The sequence below is a fragment of the Falco punctatus genome (assembly GCF_963210335.1).
Source record: "Falco punctatus genome assembly, chromosome: 8".
NCBI lineage: Eukaryota > Metazoa > Chordata > Aves > Falconiformes > Falconidae > Falco > Falco punctatus.
Window position 1 is genome coordinate 57,777,758 of NC_137588.1, and position 22,766 is coordinate 57,800,523.

Below are 22,766 nucleotides of genomic sequence, written 5' to 3' on the forward strand. Positions count from 1 at the left end.
CAGGGAGAATCCTTTCCTTAAAGAAATCTTTACATCCAATTCATTCCTTAGAGTCATGACAGTCAGATTTGATTTAGCACCAAGATGCAGAATAGGTACATATTTTATTTTTACTGGAAGGTCAAAGAGGTCTCGGTGCATCAACATTAACAAGCCTGCCCTTAGTGGGGTTCTCAGGATGGCTGTAAAACACTTCACCCAGGGGACACATACTGAAATGGGGTTAAAACTAGTTAGAAAATGCAAGTTGCTACTAATAGTCAACAGCTTCTTGTTGGCCTGACTAAAACAAGCTAGGAGGGCAATGCCCAGGACCCCAAGTGCCTGTGACATGCAAAACAATCATTACTGCAGCAAGCCTGAGCTGACGGTTTGTTTAATTGGCTTTGAAAAGATGCAGATCAAAGCTGGAGGCAAAACACCCTGTATTGGGTTTGCGTGGCAAGGTTGTGGCAGCGGGGGGGCTGCAGGGTGGCTTCTGCGAGAAGCTGCTAGAAGGTTCCCCCATGCCCGATGGAGCCAATGCCAGCCAGCTCCCTGCCAGAGCCAACACTGGCCACAGCTGAGCCCAGCGGTGATGGGGCAGTGTGTTTAATAAGGGGCAAAAAAATTGCGCAATGGCAACCAGAGAGAGGAGGGATAGAAATCGGGAGTGAAATTGAGCCTTGGAAGAAGTGAGGGGTGACGGGAACGTGTTTTGAGATTTGGATTTGTTTCTCATTACCCTACTCTGAGTTGATTGGTAATGAATTAAACAACTTTCCTGAAATTGAGTCTGTTTTGCCTGTGACCGGTGAGTGATGTCCCCATCCTTATCTCCACCCATGAGCCTTTTCTTTTATTTTCTCTCCCCTCCCAGCTGAGGAGGGCAGTGATGGAGCGGCTTCGGAGGCACCTGGCCTCCAGCCAGGCTTCAACCCACCACAAAACCCTGGTGTTCCTGGTGATACCCTGAAGATAATCCTGCTGGCTCAAAAGATAAAACAGCACAGGGAGAACACCACAAAGGACTTTGGTATTTATTTTTTTTACCCCAAAAGTGGATGAGAAAAAAGATGTCCAGCTCAGTAATACAGTAAATATAGTGCTTTACAAAATATGACATTAAAAAAACCCAACCAAACAAACAAAAAAACACCCACCAATGAGGGCAACTCACCAAATTTGCCAGAATGTAGTGGTACCCATTTCCATTTTTTTCAAGCTTGATGATCTGCAAGACGAAAACCAAGGATAATTAGCAAAGACGAGCTGAGGAAGAGCAGCTTCATTTATCTGCCCTTCCTTCCCCACCCCCATTTTCCCCCAATGAGACTGTTCAGTTGTGCACAGGAAGACACAGAAATAGAAAAGTTCACAATCTTGTTAGAGGGAGGACAGAGCTTTCACACATGATGTTGGAGCAGCAAGTCTGAAATGAGACAGGACAAGATCCCCGAGCAGATTCCAGAGGCAGAGAGTAAACTACCTAAACCAATCTGTCTCCTGCGGGCTCAGGAGAAAAAAGCAACAACTGTAGTGTGGGGTTTTTTTAAAAGGTTAGACACAATTTATATTTCAGACAGTAAAGAAACAAAGTAGAGAGCTGGGGTCCATGTGTTCTGCAAATGCAGCTGAAATATCAAGTAAGACGAGAGAGCTGTTTTGTACGTCCTCCGAGCTGGAGTCCCCGTCGCAGATGCCTGCCTGGGCGAGATGTCGGGGGGTTTAGACTATAGGGCAATTTTTCTCCTGTAGTGTATTGACATAGCTTCAGGCCACATCTCCAGAGCAAAGCTGCTCGGGCAAGTCACAGAGGATTCCCCTTGCATGTTCGTGGAGATGATTTATGTCTTCATACTCATGGTGTCCCAATATATGCTCTTTGCCACTTAAGCCTTTTTCCCTGATGCCTGCAGAGTTAGGTTTTTATTCTCTTTTATCAATACAATTGCTTATGGATCCATACCATTTGAAAGTTTCTATGTTAGCTGGAAAATCATCCCTTTTCTAGGTAGAAAGGCACCACCTGTTGCAGGCTTGCCTGTGATTATGGGGCCAGAGTCATTGATCAGCAGGTCCCTACCTGTCTTTTTCTCCCTTGAATTAAAAAGTAATACAGAAAGAATACATTACTCTTGCTGACTTCATGTTTCTACTGGAATTGCTCTCCATCGATTTCCAGCAGCACTGTTATATTCTTACCAGGTTACTAAAGCCAGATACTATCTGCATTTGAGCTAATCCACATACAGAAGGAAGACAGTGGGAAAAAAGACCTCAGAACCTGTAAAAACACAAGAACTGTCAGTTTCTGAGAGAATTGTGCTGTTCCCATAAGGTTTATTTGCTGGCAATGCTACCTCTTATTTCCATTGTCACATGAATTGATTCTGAATTACTGCCTGCATTGCCAACGTTCAGGCAAAATCTGCACAAACAGTAGCGAGGCCAGAAAGATCCTTACAGCCAGAATGGCAATAAAATTGCCACCATGTTGGATTTGACCAGAGATCGGTCTACCCAGGACTTCTCTCTGATACCAGGCTGGCAGCAGGTGTTTGAGAAGGTCAGACAAGGGCACACACAGACCAGTCCGTCCCCCCACCCCCCCCTCCCCCCGGTGGGACAGCACTCCCACATCATCGTGAGCAGCCATTTAGCGATTTCCAAATGGATTATAAATGAGCTGACACTTGCTCTGTGCAACTGGTTCACCTGCCTTAGCCTTTCTCTGATGAAGTGCTCTTGTATGCATGTGAAAACTCATCTGGTTCCCAGCATTAATGTGTGGGTGGCAATTAATTCCAATGAAGGCTTCATTTAGTAGCACTTTCTTACACAACTAATGTCAGCTCTGCCAGCTTCACTGACTGCTCTGTGGTTCTCCCCACAGCATCCCTCAGTATGGTTTCTGATGAGCAGTCTGGAATCCTCAGAAAAAACCTGTATACCTAAAGCTATAAAAATATAGTCTTATTATGGGCAGTTTACTTGAGTATCTTCTAGTGCCAGATTGGAGAAGCAAAACCAGAACCAACCTTTCTCCTTCCATTCATCAGCTGAGACTGACCTTTGCAGTAAGTTCCAGACCTTGTAGGAAGAAGGAACATCTCTGGACTCAGATGTCTAAGAATTACGATCCAATTCCCCATTTCTCCAGTGTCAACAATAGCTGGCATTGGCTCCTTCTGCCCAAACTCTCCCTTTCTTATTTTATTAGGTGTCAGAGTCGATGAACCAGAGAGGGCTGCCATCCAGCCTTCCCTGAGCTGTTAATCTTGCAGCCCATCCACCTGAATTATGAGGCTTGCTTCCTGTGTTTTACACAGTTATTTGTGATCTTAATTTATTTTAAAATGCTTGCTCAGTCCTAATGTGCCCGGACAGCAGTAGCAAGCTGAGGTTATAATAGCATTTATCACTTAGCCTGAACGTGGTGAGAGGCTGTGCTGGGCTGCATGCTGATAGCTCACTTGGGCCACCTAGGTTTCATTACCCACTTCTTAATGGGCCAGTTTGACACCTATTAGAGAGAAATCCTCTCAGAGTGAAACACTGGCAAAGGAGAAATTCCAGTTATTCATTTTAATGAGAGACAAGGAAGAAACAATACAGGGCTTTGATGGAATACAACACACCACTTACTTATCCCATTAAGGCTACACAGCGCAGCCCCACAAATATCCTGCCCTGAACCAAGGCCTGGTTCATAAACGGCAGTTACCTTGGCAAAGATAAATCATGCCCTTGAGACATGCCACAGAGAAATCTCCAAGAAAGAAATCAGGTCATTTTCCCATGTATCCTTAACACATTGAGCGCTGGCTCCTCTACAGCTATGGTCTCCAGAATGCAAAGACTGCCTTGCTGGAACCAGCGGTGGTTATTTGTATTATGTGTACGGAGTGAAGAGAAGAAATGAAAAATGTGGACAAGCACCAGCGTGTGTGTATGAGGCACTGATGCTAAACAGCTATCCCCAGCTCTTCTGTTCACCAGGGAGCACAAATCCACAGCCACCGAAAGACAGAGACAGGTTTGTCAGGGAAGAAGATAAATGCATTAAAATCTCCCTGAGAGGCTGAGGCAGCGCTGAACACCTCAGACACCCAAAGAGACAGGCAAACAGAGCAGTGACATCCACGCTGAGGTCGCTGGTGCGGTGAGCTGGGAGACTGGCCACTAGCCCGAGTTGAAGTCCCAGCTGAATTTCACGTGATAACGAGCCAAACACTGTCTTTGGCTCCCTCTGGTCATCTGTGTGTTGTGAAAGAGCTGGCATCCCCTGCTTACACTGGGATAGCTACCTCTGCCCTCACAAATCCCTGTGGACTCAGAACAAGAAGGCAAATGAGGACAAAAAGGGACTACATGGGTCTGAAAAAGTTATTCACAGGAGTGTTACCTCCTAGGCACAAACGTCTGTTAGAATTGCTCTGTCTGTAATGTAGGAAAACACAACATTGTCCTTCTTTTCCCTGGAAATGGATGTTTTTTACAGCATCGCAAAACAAATAATCACGAGATCTGGATTTCTAGTGTTCTCGCAAATAGCTCTACTTACATCTTATCTTAACTCTTGCTCCAGCTATGTGAAGAAGTTTCAAAGAAAGACATTGTTTTCTGTTCATACTAGGAAAATTAGAGAACATTTGACTCCAGAACTTTCTGTTAGACAAACCAGGCTTAAAAACCCCACATCATTAACCCTAGCAATCTGATACACCCTATAGGAAAGTTTGCAGAAAAGGTAAATTCACTGCCTAGGTCCTGTCAAAAATTTTGTTCAACTGCAGCTACTCCATGCTCAGAGAGAAGACTTTACCCTCCACAATAATCTGGTCTCTCCTTCATGAACGTGACCTTTACTTTGAGGTTAAAACCTGCTACCTGCTTCATTATTATATATAATAGAGTAGCAGCCAGAGACATCCAGCAAGGATGGATTGTGCTTGTCACTGAGCCATGCAGCTGGTGAAACGGCAGTCCTTGCCCCAGAAAGCAAGCAGCAGAAGTGCGAGACGGGATATGACAGGTAGCTTAGACGAGGTGACGTGTGAAACATGAGGTATGAGTGAGCTGGTTATGAGAAATACGATAGCGGGAGTCACAGCACGCCAGCTGCGTGGCACTGCGGGGCTCTGTCTAAGCCACACGGGATGGGAGTCCCAGCAGTGGGGGAGGCCTTGGTGGTAGGTTTGTGGCTGGAGTTGAAGAGGGGACACAAACATAGACTGAGACCTGTCCGTGGGCTTGCATTGGTCTTCTGTCCACAGAAGTCCATACTCGGGACTTAGGGAAAGCATTAAGAGAGGCATGGAGGAAAGAGGATGGGGAAAAAACCTGGGTCTGCACTACTGGGCAACCTATCTAGATTAAGGATGAGTAAGGCAGGGCACACAACCTAGCTGCTGAGTCCTCTACTGTATATCGCATCTGCCTTGTGGCCACAAGCTGCCAAAACAGCCAGGAGATGGCTGTGAATGAACGTCTCTCTCTCGCTGCGAGGCATGAGAGGGGCTGGAAACATCCAGTCCTGCTACAGGCTGCGTGCCCTGGTAGGATGGTGAGCTCTAGCCTGATCTGGAGACAGTGCTCCTGACGACTCTACAGATGTACCATAAAGCTTCTCCGTCTCTGTCCTTCTGGCATGGGTTGTGAAAGTTTGGTGCAACAAGTGGAGGTTGGAGGACCAAGAGTCCGGCAGTGCTGATTCACACATCCACCCCAAATCACAGGAGGTGGGAAAACCAGAGTAAAACTCAGCAGAGTAAGGAAGCTCCATGTCTTGTGCATGCTGCTTGGAGGAATTAGCACAAAGCAAACTTATTGGGGAGGAAGGGGGTATGAAGAGCTCAGCAGAGGAGTCAAACAAGTAGGGAAAGTGGAGCAGCAGAGCTCACTTAGCGTGAACATGTGAGAACCCCTAGTATTTACTTTACAGTTTCCACAATATAACACAACAGAGAAATATCTGCAAGCTGGGCAGCCGTCTGCAATGCACTCCCCCCCACATCCAATGAGAGCCACAACAAGACATGGATCAGCCATGAATGGGAAGAACTTCTCCAGGAGAAACAACCCTCCCCATCTTGCATGCAGGACCCCCCCCAGAAGACCTACACCAACATCACCTTGCTAAGGATGATGTTCAGTCGCTCAGATTCACAGTCCACCACCACCAGCCTTTCCTTCTTCTTCTCCAGCTCCTGGAAGAGCATGCGGTAGCCCTCTTCTGTTGTCGTCAGGATGTTGACAGCTGTCACCTGCCAGTTCTTCTCGGCTGCGGTGTCCAGCACTTTCTGTAGGACTGACAGCCCTACGACGGGAAGAGAGGGGGAAGAAGACAGCAGGGGGACAACCAGGTTTTAGCTGGGCAATGGCATCTCTCCATCCTTCTGGCAGCCTGTGTAGCTGCCTCAGGCCAGGCTGGATGCAGTGTCACAAGAGTGCAGCAGAACTACAGAGATCAGCTGATAGTCTAGCACCTTACCCAAACACAGCGGAGCTAGAATTAATGACTCCTACTTTTTCTGTCCCAGCACAGGAAAATGTGATGATTCCAGGCCTAGTTTTCCTTTGCAATGGGCAGATCAGTCTCATTGATCAGGCCCTGCTGTGAGATTCAGGTAAGAGCTCTAATCCCCTTCTTCTTGCCTGTCACTACCTAAATCACTTGTCTCGGCCATAGTTCCCTTCTTGTCTTTGATCTGTTTAGGCTATGTGCTCCTAGGTTAGGGACAACCTCAGCAGTCACAGTATTGTTTTCGTATTCATATTCACAATCATATTCAGCATCCCTGTCTCTCTTGGCAGAATTTTATCAGAAAACTTCATTATTTTTAAAAGGATCTTGCCTAAGTTACATGCACAGCCTTCCTGAGGAGATACCCATAGTCAGCACTTCTCTGGAGTCCTGCTAGACAACCCTGCCTACCGCAGTCCTTTTGGGATAGTCAGTGTGCCTATGCCTCGTGACAACAAAAAGCAGGGAGGGATGCTTTTATACCTTCTCCTTGTCTCTTAAGGTCATTCTGCCCCTACAAGGGCTATTTGTAACTTCCAGGACAGAGCCTTGAATCACCCTTACCTCTGCTCCGTCCTCAAGTCCATTTTGCTCTCAGCCTCCAAGCCGGGAGCTTCAAAGGCTTCTGAGAGCTGGGGAAGCTGAATCACAGAGCGGTGAGCTCACTAGCCCTGCTCATGGTTTAGAAAGTTAAATAATATCTTCCAAGAACCCAACAAAAGCTTTTGTTATTTTACATAGATGACTAACATGCATTAACACAGGGAACTTGCAGTTTTCCAAGCCACGGGCCAGAAACATATACACATATCACAACTGGATGTGGGCTCAAGTGAGACCTCGGTAGCTGATAATTCACATTTATAAACATGGGATGCGGTGGCCTGGAGTTCAACAGACCTATTCAATATGGGACCTATTAAATATAAAAATTTCCCCATTTGAAACTCAAACCTCATTAAATACTTTGCTTGTGTTGATGAGCACAGGCATACTGGGTCAGGCTAACGTTTCATCTAAATCAATGCCTACCCACAGCAATGGATATTTGGAAAAGGAATAGAGAACAAGAAAGGCATAGGTTGACTTTTCCTTTAGCTACCCTCTCAGTCTCCAGCAACCCACAGTAAGAGAACTTCTTAAGGCAAAGAGTCCATCTAGGCCACTGTGTTTGGTCACCTGGTAACCCTTCCCATGTACTTGTGACTTACCCCGGTCAGCATCATAAATGTACACAAACTTCTGCCAGCTGTAGTGCTCGATGACACTGATGAGGGCATCCTGGAGCTCTGGGCGAAGCTGGAGAACAAACTGGTTGGACGTTTCGACAGGGAAGCTTGGCGTTATGAAGCAGACGTGAAGAGCCCCGCAGAAAGACGTGAGCATGTTGACAGTCCTCCTTTCATAAAATCCAAAGATGGCGTAGACGCCCTTGGAGAACTGTGAGCAGACTGGAGGAGCAGAGAGAAAGGTTGTGAGGGCAGAAGGACAAGGAAGTTTCTCAGGGAAGTCACCAAAATAAACCTTTTTCCTGGGAAAAGCTGCAGGTTCTCTGGACTAGATAATTTTCCCCGAGGCCTGTGGGTCGGTGAAGGCAAGCTGTGAAGAACAGGCTGGTGGCCATGGGGCACCCTGCCCTTGATCGCCACAGACCTGCTTTACCTTCAATGGGCAGAAGGGACACAGAAGAGTGAGTTCAGTATCCCCGGGGCTCTGACGAAGATTTTGCTGCTTCTGCGATAAAATGTGTTATCTGAACAAGGGAACCTCTCAGCCCAGAAGTGGCTCACCAAGCCCTGCCTCCTTGGGATGGCAGTTGTCTGGCCCGTGGAACTGTTTTATTATGGGGGAGAAAGGTTGCAGTCAGAGCTTGCTGTTGCAGCCCCAGATGCATTCAAGGAGCAGAAGGAAAGTGTTTGCATGGTGGCACAGCCCTTTGTGGCCAGTGATCCAGGAGCAAACTATGGGTTTGACCTCAGAAGCTGAGACCGTGCCGAGAAGGCATCTCAGCAAAGGTTCCTCTAGGTTCTGTGTGGTCATAGCAGAGCTACAAGGAGGTTTATTCCAGAGCATGAGCTGCTGGCACTGAGGTCAGAGCTTCTGACACCAGGGGTCCATCAGTACTTGGGGACACCTGAGTGGCAATTTCTAGTTTGCTCACACAGCCATGATGGGGAAGGCTGTGGGCCCAGTGGGGTGGCCTGGAGGGTCTCCATGAGGAGTGCTTGCTGGGATCGCTGTCAGATATCTGTGTCTGGTCTCAGCAGCCAGTGCTGTGCTCTGCAGTGAGGGCTCTCTTGGGTTGGAGCCCTTCTCAGGAGAGCACTTAATGAGATCGTGGGAGCTGCTGGAAAAATGCCTCGGGATCTCAGTAAGGCAGAGAGAGTTCACACTTTGGGTTGTAAAACTTAGCCCCTGAGACAGTCATACTCATTTAATATCGCCGCTGTTTATGGCACATCCCAAGTTATCATCAATAAATCTCCAAGCCGGAGGTGGTGGCAGTGACAGCGTTTTCCATGTGTCAGAACTCCTGGCACTAGTGTCTCCTCCTGTTGTTACTCTGACTCTGAAGACCTTTGGCTGTGACATTTATACTGGCTTAACACTTCACACATCACTTGCCAGTCCCCCCCTCCACCCTCAAGAGAGCACAGGATGAGAAGTTGGATGTGACATTTCGGGGTCCCCTGGAAAGTGCTCTGTGCTGCTTGGGAATCCCTTGACCTGGTTTCTGCTGGTTGCCACCAGTACTGAACTTCTGCATGTCTGGCTGGAGACAGGCTTCTAAACACGAGGTTTCTGCATCCTCAGCTGGGCTCCATCCAAGCCCTGTCCCTCCAGCAGGGACCAAGTGTCACCCCAGACTGGCTTACAGCCATTCTGGATAAGATGACCTTGTTCCTCACTCCTCTACTACCAGCATCAAATATTCAAGGGAAGACCAAGAAATCCTGCTTCCACTGTGCAAAGTGAGTCCCAGCTCCCATCTTTCCACCAAAATGAAGCAGCCAGAATTTTGAAACAGCACAGTGTCGAAAGCTGGGAACTGACTCTCATTACACTGGTAAGAATTTTTCCTTCCTTTTGGAGTTGAGCCGAGGTTTTGCACATCCCAGCGTCGCAACTCATCCCTGAGGTCACCCATCCTCTTTCCACTGCTCAGCGCCTGTGATCTCACATACCCCAGGCACCCTTCTCCTCCAAGGGAATTTGTATTTCTGTGGGGCAGGGAATTCTCACAAAGCCTGAACAATGATAGAAATAAAATTCTCTTTATTTTCACGGCAGTGTCTCTCTTGGCAATCAGCAATTTTATCTGTATCAGCTGGAGTCACTGCCCTCATCATGAGACTGACACATTCAGGAAGAAAAGTAGCAGATACAGATAGAAATAGTCTGAACATCATTTCCATGTGACTAGACCAGTGGGTCTAATGAACAGCGCGCTATAGCATATGTGAGAGATCAGAACATGATCTCTAGAGACCCAGGCTTCAGACTCACTGAATGATTAAAGTGACGTTCTTGGGGCAGATGAACAATCTAGCACAATTAATAATGCAAACAATAAACTTAGCTGGCTTGTTTTGTTTTGTTTTAGGCAGCCATGGCTTCCTTGAATTTTATTTTCTATTTGAAATCATTCTATTATTTTGTAGTTGTGGTTTTTTTTTTTTTATTTTATTTTTTTTTTTCCTCTGTGGCTCAGTCACGCTCAGGCAGCCCTCCTACACTGTTCTGAGACACTCATCAATCCCAGCATTTGAAACAGATTGCACCAGAGATGACTGGGAGAATGAACAGTCTTTATCACTAGTAAGTTTGGAAGGAACCCCAGCTCGCTTTGTACTTTCAGACTAAGAGGGGCCATGGACAAAGCAGATAATTTGGAAAAAAGGAAAAAAAAAAAAAAAAGGTAAAAGCAGAGGCATTAACTTGTTTGTCACTTGGTTACACTGGAAAGACAACCCAGTGACAACCATCTGCTCTTTGGACACAACTCCACAGTGCCTGCTGCAGCCAGGTGAAGTGAGAGCTCCTCAGACTATTCTAAAAACACTAAACACTTACAGTAAAAATCAAAACAGCTTCCTAAGTTAGTTAAGAAGTGACTGATGTGGTAGAGCAAGCAGGAGGAAGCCTCCCCTCTCCCTCTCTGGAAAGGTCGTGGAGCTGGTGTGTCCTTGAATTCAGATGAGGAAAAAGCACGTGTTTTGCTCATGCTTGAAATACCCAGACTGTATGATTTCTAGTCCTGCAGTGTATATCGGGTTTGTCTTTTCATATGGAAATATTCCAGGTAAAGCATTTAAACTGGAGAAACACTCTTTTTATTGAAAGCACTCACAGGATAGGACACCTACTCAGCAGCTGAAGGGAGGCAGCTCTGACTACCTTTGCAAATGCTTCCAAGAAAAAGAAAAATACATGCCCACAATTTCAAATTGCACATTTTCTCTGCAGAGGAGGAAAGCAAAAGAGATGTTTTGAGTCTATAAAAATTCCTGGTAGACTTTTTTTGGCTAAAGTTCCCAACCAGACACAGAAAGTGTAGATGCACAAGACTGATTTCTGCATTTAGGAGGGCCAGAGATATTTTGGAACTGGAGGTTTGATCTGATTCATGTGAAAGGAAGATGTCAGATATAACAGATAGCTCATTCGGATTTTGGTAAAAGCAGAAGGAAACCAAAGTCTTTCTCTCACAAATGGTCACCACAAAGAGGGGTTGGAACTGTCTCAGCATTTGAGGGAGGAGGAAGGGCAAATAAACTGCACAGAAGGATGGAAATGAGGATTTGGTCTCCAGGAGTGAAAATGGTGCAATTCTGCTGAGAATCTGCAAACAGGACTGCAAAAGGGGAACTGCTCCCCAGGAACACAACTGGAGAAGCCTGGTAGGAGATCCTGGCAACTGCTCATCTGCCATTTCCTTTAGAAGCAGAATTTTCACCATTTCACTGAGTTAAAGACTCGAAAGGGGACATTAGCTCATTTCTACTGACTTTTTGTATCTCATGGACCATTAAGTTTCACCCAGCTACCCCTGGAGGGGGCCAGTAATATTGTTTAGTTGACTCTTGGGAGATTCAACTGCTGCATGGCTCTGTCAGACAACAGAAGTAGCAGAGACAGTGCCAATACACAAAGCCACCAGAACAGTAAAAAACCTGATTAAGTAAAATATCCGCAGATGTTCCCCAAAACAACTCATGCCCTCTGTTGCAGGAGACAAAAAACCCAGATGGTCCCTGCCAGATCTCAGAGGCCTTCCCAACCCTGTACAATGCCATATCTGAGATGCACCTAGGAGGAAAGACATTGCACCCTCTCCAGAAAAGCCATTCCTACAATGCAGAGCTGCAGATGTGAGTATTTTGAGCAAACTGTTCTTCATAGCCTAAGCAGACAGGGGAAAAAAGGTGCAGTTTGGAAATACAGACGCCAAGAAAAGCAGAAATCTTTGAAACCACCCAGTGCAGCACACACAGCACTTACTCCAGAAACCAAATTAACAAATGCCTTTTAAAAATTGCAGGATGAGTATGGCCAGACTGTGAGTGTAATAAAACAGTCAGCTCAGTCTACTGTCCTCTGAAAGCTATAGAAAACTAGCCCTGCAATGCCTGCAGCCCCAAAATCAGTGTGGCACCTCCTTCATCTGCCCAAACCTCCTGGGGGACAGAACTAAAACCTTCACTTGCAGCAAAACAAACTCATTGACAACAGCGGTGTCGAGGAGCAGCTCCCACATGTTTTCCTTTGCTTGCTTGGAGTGTATGTGTGCACATGTGGGAAAGAGGAGGGGGGATGTGCATGTGTAATTTATTTTTATCATGCCCTGCCTGGAGGCGACCCTCACATGGTGATGGAGAACCTGACATCAGGGTGGCAAAGCTGGTAGAATTTCAATGAAAGAGCACTAGTGTCTGCTTCAATTAGGATCAGCTCAGCTTTCCTCCCAAATGTTTGTCCTCACAGTTCTCCAGTGTAGCGTAGGTGCCAGAGCGCATCTCTTCAGCACATCCAACGACAGCATGTTCCCACAGATTCTTCTAGCAGGGGAAAGCCAAACAGATTCTACACTCCCCCATTGTTCCACACATGTATTTAGCTGACAGCAGATATGTCCCATATATTTGATCAGCTGCAAATCAGGCTAATGTGATATCACAAGAAATATACGTTTCTTTTTCAAATATATAAAAGACACAGAAGTGTGCTCCCTTCCGTCATTTTCCTGCACTGCTGCTCTAACCATCTTGGAAGCTGGAAAGTAGCGTAGATTTTTATATTAAGGTCTGCTTTCCTTCCCTTATATTAAACAATAATCTATGGCTGAAGAGCTACTCATAAATGTTTATGCCAATAGCTTCATTTTTTTTTAGTGAAGTTTGCCTGCCTGACAAATAGGTCTTAGTTTGCCTAGCTGACAAATGGTAAGTTTCCCTTGAGATCAAACTGGATTTGGGATACTTCTTTCTCACATGGCGCTGAGTTTAAGGAAACAGAAATAGCACGGCACTTTTGTCATCAGAAGTTAACAACGTGGACACTCAGCCATTTAAGCACATTTCTGGATTATAATTATAGTGGTGGAAGATAGGGCCATGGGAAGTTGACTTTAACTTCTCTGTCAAAGGGACCAGTTGAAAATTGTAGCTCTTAGACTTGTGTACTTCATGTCTTGAAATCTCTTTTTCTTTTTCTACTAGAGTCTTTGAATGCAGTTTTTATCCAGTGTGATTACAAAATGGAAGAGAAAATTCAAATATCAAAGGTCTTAACGGGGTTACTGAGCTTGCTGAAAAAAAGAAAGCTTGCTTGCTTTGCTTGTTTTTAAACTTATTATTACTTTGGGATTACTAACATTTTGTTGAATCACATAAAATTAAGAATTAAATATATTGAAGGGTTTCCAGTACACAATCAAACTATTTCAGAGGAATGGCAACACTTTTAATAGGAATTAGATGTGAATCCCCTACATGAAACACACTGAGACCACAAGGATATTTTAATGGGTCCTGGACAAGAATCTGAAGGAGATGTAGGCATGTATCTGCTGAGACCTGGGACTTCTGGGGTCACAGACTTTGATGTCCCCTTAAATAAGATGTCAGACGACAGCTGTATTTTCTGGCTAGTCTTCAAATGATGACTAAGCCATCGAAAGAGAGCAGAGACACCACTGGAAAGGACATGATGTCCATCTCAAGCAGCATTTAGACTTTGCAACAGCCCATTCCTTCCAGAATTAGGTTATTATTCTAATAGGCACAGGCTGGCTAATGAGGGTCCTGTGGCTAAAAGATCAGATTATGTGTAAAGGGAAATGGTCCAGTGCCATCTCTCTTTCAGGTTTGTTATCTAATCATGACTTGGATCGTTGCTTGTGAGGTGGAGGAAGGCAACTGCCTCTCTCTGAGCCCCATCTGTTCTAGTCCCTCAGGTCAGAGACTGACTCTTCCATCATGCTTGTATAGACCCAAAATAAGACCCTACTCCGAGCTGTAAGCACTGATGCCATGCTCTCAAGCTGCACAAGGCTCTTACTATCTGCCGCCTTCATCCCTCCCCTCCAGTGTCCCACACCAGAATCACAGCTTTTCCACAGCGCTCCCTGCTTCTGCAACTTTTTTTAAAACAGAAAAGACATGAAGAAGGACTTTGGTGCCTGGGAACAATTCTGCATTTTTCAGCTCTAATAGAGGATCTGACCTTTCTACTTTGACTAATTTTTAAAATGGGAGTCATTTAAAAAAGATTCTTTTTTCCTACATGCCATTCTGGCTTATTTCTGGGATATAGCTAGCTGTCAAACTACAGCAAGCAAACCCAGTTGGGATATCATCTTCTGAGATTCTTTTATGGCATATTATGTTATTAAAAATAATCTTATTTAGTTAATGAGTACACCTCCTGCTCCTGGAGCCCAGGGATGGCCCACCTGTTGCTTTTGGACCTTGCACAGGTTTTGAGCCATTTGACACATGTGCCAGAAGTGTCTTATACCATCAGCAAGTCTGCTGGGCAAGAAGCAAGCAGAAGATGCTGGCTGTGCTGGGTTGCCTTGGAGCAGCAGCATCTCTACAAAACCAGCCACTATCTCCTGCTTCCAGCCCTCACCTCGGGCTCCCCTGCAGCTCCCCTCGAAGGAGGGGGTGATGCCTCATAGGGCCCCCAGCCACAGATGGATGTTCCTACGGGCCCCGCGGGCTCTGGAAGACCAGCTATCCCTGCTGTTACCTAACCTCCTACAATGAAATAGCAAACCCAAAATTTGTCCTCATTGAACTCTCCATGTCTGAAGCAGGGTCATAAATATTAAAGCAAGGTTACTACGAATGAAAAAGTGACAGTGATATTATAAAAGGAGGCGAGGGATGAAGGTTGAACCAATTTGGGTTTGCTGCTTTATTAGGTGGCCTTTTGTATTATATTGGTCTTTCTGCAGATAGTGCTATACTAGGAAAAGTAAGCACAGTCTCACAGTGAGGCTTTCTGCTGGGGAGCATGAACAACAACGGAGGAAAAAAAGAAAGCACCAAACCCACAGCACGTTAATACAGCACATAGCACACTGCTCTTAGTTCTGCACAACACTTAATTCTGGGCTGTAAGAGCTGAATTATTAAAACAGAGTAAAAAGAGGGAGTGAGGGCTAGAAAGGGGGAAAGATAAGCAGTAGCAAATGTGTCACATAAAGAAGAGCTCACTGCAGATGAAATACATTTTATCTTCAATAGCTTCTTTTCTTTCTCTAATATATTGTATCTGTTCATAGACTTTAAAGCCTGCAACTGTCCTCAGTGCCAGCCTCAGATTCTGATGCGGATTTTGTAGTGCCTGTCTTAACTGGTTGCAGGTCGCAATGCAGAAACCAGACTATGGACACTTCCCCTGGGAAAGTTACTCCAACATTAATGTTACTTCCATTGGGGAAGGAGGGTGGGTGTTAACATTTACCTCAACAACTCCTTTCTTAATCCTCAGCCTGATAATTAAAATTTTGGTCCCAGGTCACCCTGCTTCATAAAACATGTGCATAGACACTCCCGGATTTTCTTTGGTCTGTGCTTTTGCAGATGCACCAGTTTGGAAGCCAAACTGATGCCTCAGTCTCTGGTGTGTTCTCTGTAGCATTCCTGAGATTTGGTTGTTGCCTCCAATTGACAACATAGTATTTTGGTAAATTTTCTCAGCTGTGCTGTTTCTGTTTTTTGGGGGGAATATTTCCTGCTCATAATAATGTCTCCATCAGTCTTTCCCTGAAGTCTGCTCCAGGCATGGAGTTCAGTTATGATATATATACTCCTTCCTCCAGGTTTTTGTAACAAGACTGTTTTTAGTTGCAGCTCTCGATCAGTCTGTCTCCCTGCCCCGTCAGCTCAACACATTTTAACGTTCCATCACAATTCTACCTTGTGAGGCTTTGGCCATTTGTAACCAGCAGGATTACAGTCCCTGGGGCCACTGAATCCCATAAATTACAGTATCAGGACCAAATTCTGTGATTTGGCAGGCAACTGAAGAACAGGCTAACTAATTTCCATACAGGGACATGACAAGGTGTTTATCAGCAAGATGGGCAGTCAGAAGAGCTGTACTTGGGGAGTAGGTCTGAGTAGGCAGGTCTCGTCTGGTAACCAGTGACAGCAGGAGACCGGTGGCCCAGCCAATCTCCACCAGTCCCAGGTCTACACATGGTATTTTCTGCTCCTGTTTCAGGATCTCAGCCAACACTTGGAAGTGCCGAGGTCTGACCCGCATGCAAAGTCCCTCCTTCTGCTTCTAACAGTTCTCATCGTGGCTTGAAACGTTTCCCTTCCCAGACACTGAGCTCTCGCTAACAAGGTACGTGACACGTATGGAAAGCATATGCCTGTTTGAGAATGACAAGTCACACACAGCAGTTTGGACCACAGCGCCTGGACAACTACCTACTGACGTTCTCACGGTGGCAGCGATGTGGCCTCGTGCCCTGAGCCTGTGTCCCCCGTGCAGTCAGAGGTGAACACCTACAATCCCTTCGCCTTTCACCCTCTCCCTATTCTTTTTCACCCCTACTTCTAAATTTCCAACCTGAAATTGTTTTGTGCTACAGAGCACAAAAACTTATCCTTGACTGCCACTGAACTAACGCAACTAATTTTAAGGCTTTCTTGATAACAGACTAGTAATTAACAGCTTCATTTATTAACACTCCAACTTTTTTTACTCAAAGCAGCCAAAGAACCTGAAAAACCACACACATGCGTGCACAGCCTCTGCAATGATTCCTCTGTGCTCCCAAACATCTCCTGGGTGTATATTTACAGCCAGGTGCAAGCACTGGGCTTCTTGTCTCAGGAGTCAGCCCCCTAATGCTCTTCAGCCTAAAAGGTCAGCTCCAGCCAGGCAAAGCTTGTGTTAAAAAAGTCAGATTAGGCAGGGCCTGGTGTGCCCAGATTTTAATCCTTGCTTTGGATGCATATGAAAAGAGACCTTTCTATTTCCCTAAAGAGCGACTCCCTTTCCTGATAGTGATTTTTTAAGTTGACAAGAAAAAACCCTAAACAACCCCCTTAAATTCCAGGGGTGTTCAAAGAAACATAGGGATATGCCACATCCCATACACCTACATAGGATGTGTGGGAATTATTATTAATTCTAATTGGCTCAGAATTACGCTCATCCTTTTATCCCACACACATGGGTACCCACTACAGATGCAACTGTCACTGCGTGTGTTCGTAGGGATGCCTGGCACAGCGCTACAAGTCCTCTGTGAGGTACTGTAATGTATACATGTTAAATAGTAATAAAACAAGCCACTGAGTAGCCTCCTTGGAGTAGTGAATTACCTTCCCAGCAGAGAGGAAAGAAACGATACATCTGGCTCACCGCAAAAAGTGAAACAAAGAAAAAAAGGGGACCGAAATGGGGAGCCAGGAGAATTTTCTCTAACTGGAATGATCTTTTCAGTAGTGATGATGTCTTGCGTGTGCTCTGCCTTAAAATACCTCCCAGTCTAGGAGGGAGGCTGGCTGATGAAGGCTGTCAGAGGGCACAGAGGATGCTTTCCTCTCGTGGTAAGCTATTGTCAGCCTTTCTGACACCATTTGACTCCCTGATCATTTAAAAATCGAAGGCAGCAGACAAAAAGCACAGGGTACCTTGTGTGGGGAAAGCACCACCAGTCTCACCTCTCCACAGGAATGCAGTGTCACTGGTCTGGGCAAAGAAGAAACTTGCACTTAACCAGGACAAAGCATTCTTCTTCAAACAAAACCTCTCACATACAGGACAGAGCATCTTGTCCTTGGGAGCTTGAAGTGGGAAGCAGTACTTAAATCCACCAGCTGTCTGACACGCTATTTATAAATGTTCACGTTTCCCGCAAATTTTCAAGGCTACATTACAGGTATCTGCTGAGCTAGCAAGGCAGATGCTCCAAAACCTACATATGCCATCGCTGCTCCAAAAAGTGCCACCTTTTCTGCAGTCACCAGAGCCATTAGTGCCTTCTGAAAAGAGGAGCAGCAAAGGCACGCATCCAGCGAACTGCGCTCAGCACGCAAGGGTTAAGCCTCTAGAGCACCACCCTTTTGTGCTACCTGGTTGTATGTAGTATTCACCTAAGGTCTGAAAGCACTAATGGTTTTGCAGCCCCATTTAACACCTCAGCGAGGGCTGAGTTAGGCGCAGAATGACAAGATCCTTTGACACCTGAGAGTGCAGGCTTTTGTGGGCTTAAGTGCCTCCCTTGGTGGTTCTTTGCTACAGTCATTTCTTGTGGGGTTTTTATTTTTCCTTTGCCCATTAATGTTCCAATCCATTGTGCTCATAGTTTTCTTCAGGCCTACTTAATGTCAAGGGGAATATTACCATTTCTTCCCTGTCATTAGAATAGCTTTAATCCTGTCTGCATTGCGAGGGCAATAAATGATAACGGTTACCACATTTATATTTCTGCAGTGCTTCTGAGCACCAGGTTTTTTGAAAAATCCCAAACAAACAAGTTTAAGCTTGGGCTCTTTTAAACCCAGTGGGAGACTGTGTTGTCTGGGGAGCAGGAATGCAGAACCGTGACAGATGGCGAGATCTGGACCTACGGTTTGCAATTTTATGGTCTCTGGTGAAACTTCTGTGCGAATCGCTCACTGTGGGTGGTGGAACAAACAGTTTACATGAAGCACATCTAGCTAGCATGCCCAGATGGAGCTTCTACGGAGAGGTGATACTTGTTAAACCAGGGCTGCAAGCAGCTGTAGAAGGCAGCTTCCCTCTTGCGGGAGGTGAAGGAACCCATCCCGCTGGGCAGCATGAATGGTGGGGATGGGGGAGCTGGGGGGACTCCGCTTTCTGCCCCACTGCTCCAACAAACCTGGGGGCAGACCTGGAGCCCCTGTGTGAATGTGACCCAAAACACCAAATATCAACCAGGGAGCTGGCACATAGCAAGATTTTCACTGGAAAAAAACCTTGGGTAAAACCTGTGTCATTTTACCAGTGTGACAAAGGGGACTTTTACAGCTACACACCTCTGAACCTGCACTTGAATCCATAAAAATCATCTCCCACAACAAACTGATCCCGTGAAGAAATGAACCTCATAGGATCAAGGAAAGGACCAAGAGGTGGGAGAAGCTGCAAAGCACATCACCAATTACATAAAACTGCCTTGGATGTATATCTTTTGCCTAAAAGACCCTCAGGGAACCAATTCCCATTAATGTTAGTGACAGGTGGTATCAAATTCTCAGACACAAAGTGTTATAATGATGTTTTCTAGAGAGACAGTAACTCGGGGAAAGACTTTTCTACTCCATGTTTCACTTGCTGAGCTTCATTCGTTCACAGCAAGTATTTATGCTAATGAAAAATACTAAGTCATCTTCTTTACACAGAGGCCAGTGAAGATACCAGGAGCATCTCAGTTATCCTGAGCAGCCTGCGCTGCCAATGGGACTGAGAAAATAGTCTAGGAAATGAGATGTGTGTCTTAGGGAGAGGAACGTGGGAGCATCCTTAATGTTAGAAAAACACGGAGATATCTTCCTGATACGCCTAGTTACATACAAACACCTTCTATACCTATTTCCATTCTGGGAGAATTTTTAAGTTCCTGAAGAAAGAGACTCTCTAGTGAGCTGCAAAGAGCAAGAGAGGTCACATAAAACATTTTGCATAAACGCAAGTTGCAGGGAGGCAAGACAGAGCACAGGAAGAGAGGTTGTTAGAAACGGGGTCATTCATCACTTGGGAGCAGCGACACCACACATACAGATGCATCTTCTGTCTCAGGCAGTTTAAACCAAAGACTATGACAGGATTTAGGCAGCTACTGAGAAAACCCCACTGCTTCTCAGCAGAAGCTTTACCTGTAAAATACTATTTAGACAGAAAAGCAGCAGCAGGCTGGAGGATGCTAATCTCTACCCTTTTTCACAAGTGTCAGGGAGACTCTTTACTATTCACCAGATGTTGCTTGAGCCTTCTGTTGACATTGCAGAGAGATGTCTCTGTTGAAATACATGCCCATGAAATCAGACTCACCGGCCACCCTAAGTCAGACAGGCCTTGAACAGAGGCGCCGGGAGCACCACTTTTTCAAGGAGTTGAAACAGTCCTTGGATCTAACAAATACTGTGCAAGACAACTGAGCCATGGAAAACTTCACCGACATGGAAAGCTGGGGAAACTGCACTGTGTAACGGACTCTAACTGTACATCTCTTGTGAGCACAAGGATGGCTAAAGGTATAATTAACCTAATTAAGGCACCATTTATTCCAGACACCTCCCAGGGGAAAGGCAGGTGGAACTTCTATCTACAAGAGAAGGATGGCAGGGCAGAGGCTGGCAAAACTACAATAAAGACTTGGTCTGGAAGGAACAAGGCAAAATGAAACAACCCTGGGGCAGATTCCTCTGTTCCTTGGTGTGCACAAGAAGCCAGGGCTGCAATGCAAGAGCCTGTGATTTACCCCTCTGGGATTGTCCTAGCTAAGCTGGTGAGGGCTGTGATTTTCCTCTTTCTGTACTACAACCTACTTTAGGTGCTGAAAGTGGCAAAGAGGAGGGTACACCCTTCACTTTGAGTTCCTGACCCTCCTGTTAGAGAGAAGATTAATTTCCCTCTGAGAGAAATTACTTTTGGCTGCCTGTATTTAACATGGCAGCCAACATCCACTGTCATATTTCCTAAGCATTTGTTGTGATCATTCCTCCGCACTGCTAGTCCTGACAGCAGAGTGGTGTCAGTTGAGAGCCTTGGTAACATTTCCAAAACATGCTTAAATGACTTAGTTGACTACCACATCTCTTTGAAGAAGAGATGTTGGAATCATCTGAAGGTGATTTGGGATCTAGGCATGTAAGGAAGCCATACAGTGCACGAACCTTTGAAAACTGAGCTTTAACTCATGTATACTGAAATGATGTCTCACGTGACAGCTTTTATCAGTCCACTCTTAAGGTCTGATGCTTTCCTGACATTGCCTGTGGAGCAATGGAAAAACTGAAATGCCATGTGGGGCAGGTTTGGTTGACAGAGGTCCTCTGTGCACGTGCACTTTGCACCAACTGATGGTGCAGCTGTAAAAGTGTGGTTATAATCGACTTGCATCATCCTGTGAACTTAATTCTTAAATCTCCCATGGAAGGACTGGGTTGATAAGAAAATCATCCACTTTCTGCCTGAGTAGAAAGAAGAGTCTATGCAATATAGGTAAGACAGCTAAGAAAACCTCAATTTCAGTGTAGAAAAGTTGTCTACACTATTGTCTCCCTGGTAACTACATCGAGGCCAACAGAATTACACTGGGTCTAATTATGGTCTAGTTTTGTCAGCTGGGAAACACAGCATGTTTCCTGAATGAGGCTGTGGGGATGCAGGACCTGATTTGTGTGTGCAGCCAGCTGAGACTTGCCTGTAAAAGTGTACTCGCTTCATGTCTGCTTGAGCATAGGTTGCCAAGGTCCTCCTCAGAAGCATCCTCAGGCATGAAACCAAAAGGAATTTGTGATAAAAGACCCTTAAGAAACTTCTTCTGACATCCTTACTGGAAAATCCTTCAAAGCAGATGCATGGGAAATAACAGAAACCTGAGGAGATGTTAAAGCTGGAAGGGAGGAAGGGGAAAGAAGATGCAAGCCTGAGGTTCATTGGTGGAGGAACAGCCAATTTCATTTCAAAATCAATTGCGGCTTTAAAAGAGAAAAACAAAGATGAAAGAGTTTGAAGGGGGCCTCAGTGCAGGAGCGTTCAGAGATCCAAGGGCCAGAAGCCTATTTCTAGAGGGTGGGGGAGAAAAATGGGCTTTCAACTTCTGGGTCACTCTGCCTTTTCTCTCTCTGACTGGACAAAGACAATAATACTTTTTCCTTCCTGAATGCTGCCTAGTCTTTGTTCAGAAGGGGGTTTTCAAACCTTGCTGGCTGATGCCTGGCAGTCTATCCTCCATGAAGGCTGTTAACCTCATTTCACAGTTGGACAGACTGAGGCATCCACCTGTGTGAAGCCACAGAACTATTTTGGGGTGGAACGCAAGTGCCCCGACGTGAGCCACTCTTTGCTGGACAATGTGAAGAACAGGCCCATTGCAACATTCTTTCAGTAGGATGTTTACAATTCACGAGTAAAATGCATTTCTCTGGTGGATGATGACTGCTCCATGGGGCATTCCTTGTCCTCTTTTGGTCTTCTCATCCATCCTTTTGGAAGAGGGAACATGGTGACAGCAGAACAAGGCAACACTGCAATGGGCGTGATGCTCCTCTCCAAGCACACACAGACTTGGCACCCAACACCAAGGCTCTGGGATTTTGTGACCAGCTGTTGAGTGGGCACTTCGAAATGGAGCTCACTAAACCCATTGCAATTTCTCACAGCTCAACCTCACCCCCCCCTGCTGATTCATGCTGGCCTAAAGTTTCTAAAAGCAAGAAGTACAACATGACCTCTCCTTGCCTGAAAGACTGGAGACCTTCCTAGAACAAAACCACGGCCGCTCACAAGCCTCTTGTTTGGCTCTCTCTGGGTGGTTTAAGGATCTACCAGCTTTTAAAACGCAGAAGCACTATCTAATCATGATGGCCACGCTTGAATTCCAGCACAGCGCAGAGCTGGGTGCCCAGCTGATGGTTCTTGAGCAGAGTTACTGCCAGGCAACCGTTTCTGGGCCAAAAAAATCCCTCCTTGTGGGGCAGGGATGGCCTGGACCAGCACCTCTATGGGCCTCCATGCAAGTCCATCCCACCTCTCGTCC

At 45.8% G+C, this 22,766-nt stretch overlaps 1 protein-coding gene across 3 annotated transcripts in view; it reads right to left on the minus strand.

The window, feature by feature from the left end:
- The window catches only part of GRIA1 (glutamate ionotropic receptor AMPA type subunit 1), a 161,431-nt gene that overhangs the window by 73,513 nt on the left and 65,152 nt on the right, over positions 1–22,766 (minus strand). For all 3 annotated transcript variants that reach the window (XR_013930010.1, XM_080399376.1, XM_080399377.1), the window contains exons 3-5: positions 7,720–7,959; positions 6,117–6,301; positions 1,160–1,213 (exon numbers count right to left, since the gene is read on the minus strand). Coding sequence is in view for 2 of the 3 variants with exons in the window: in XM_080399376.1 (XP_080255502.1) it covers positions 1,160–1,213; positions 6,117–6,301; positions 7,720–7,959 (479 nt within the window). In the remaining variant the exon portion in view is untranslated. The remainder of the gene's footprint in view (positions 1–1,159; positions 1,214–6,116; positions 6,302–7,719; positions 7,960–22,766) is intronic.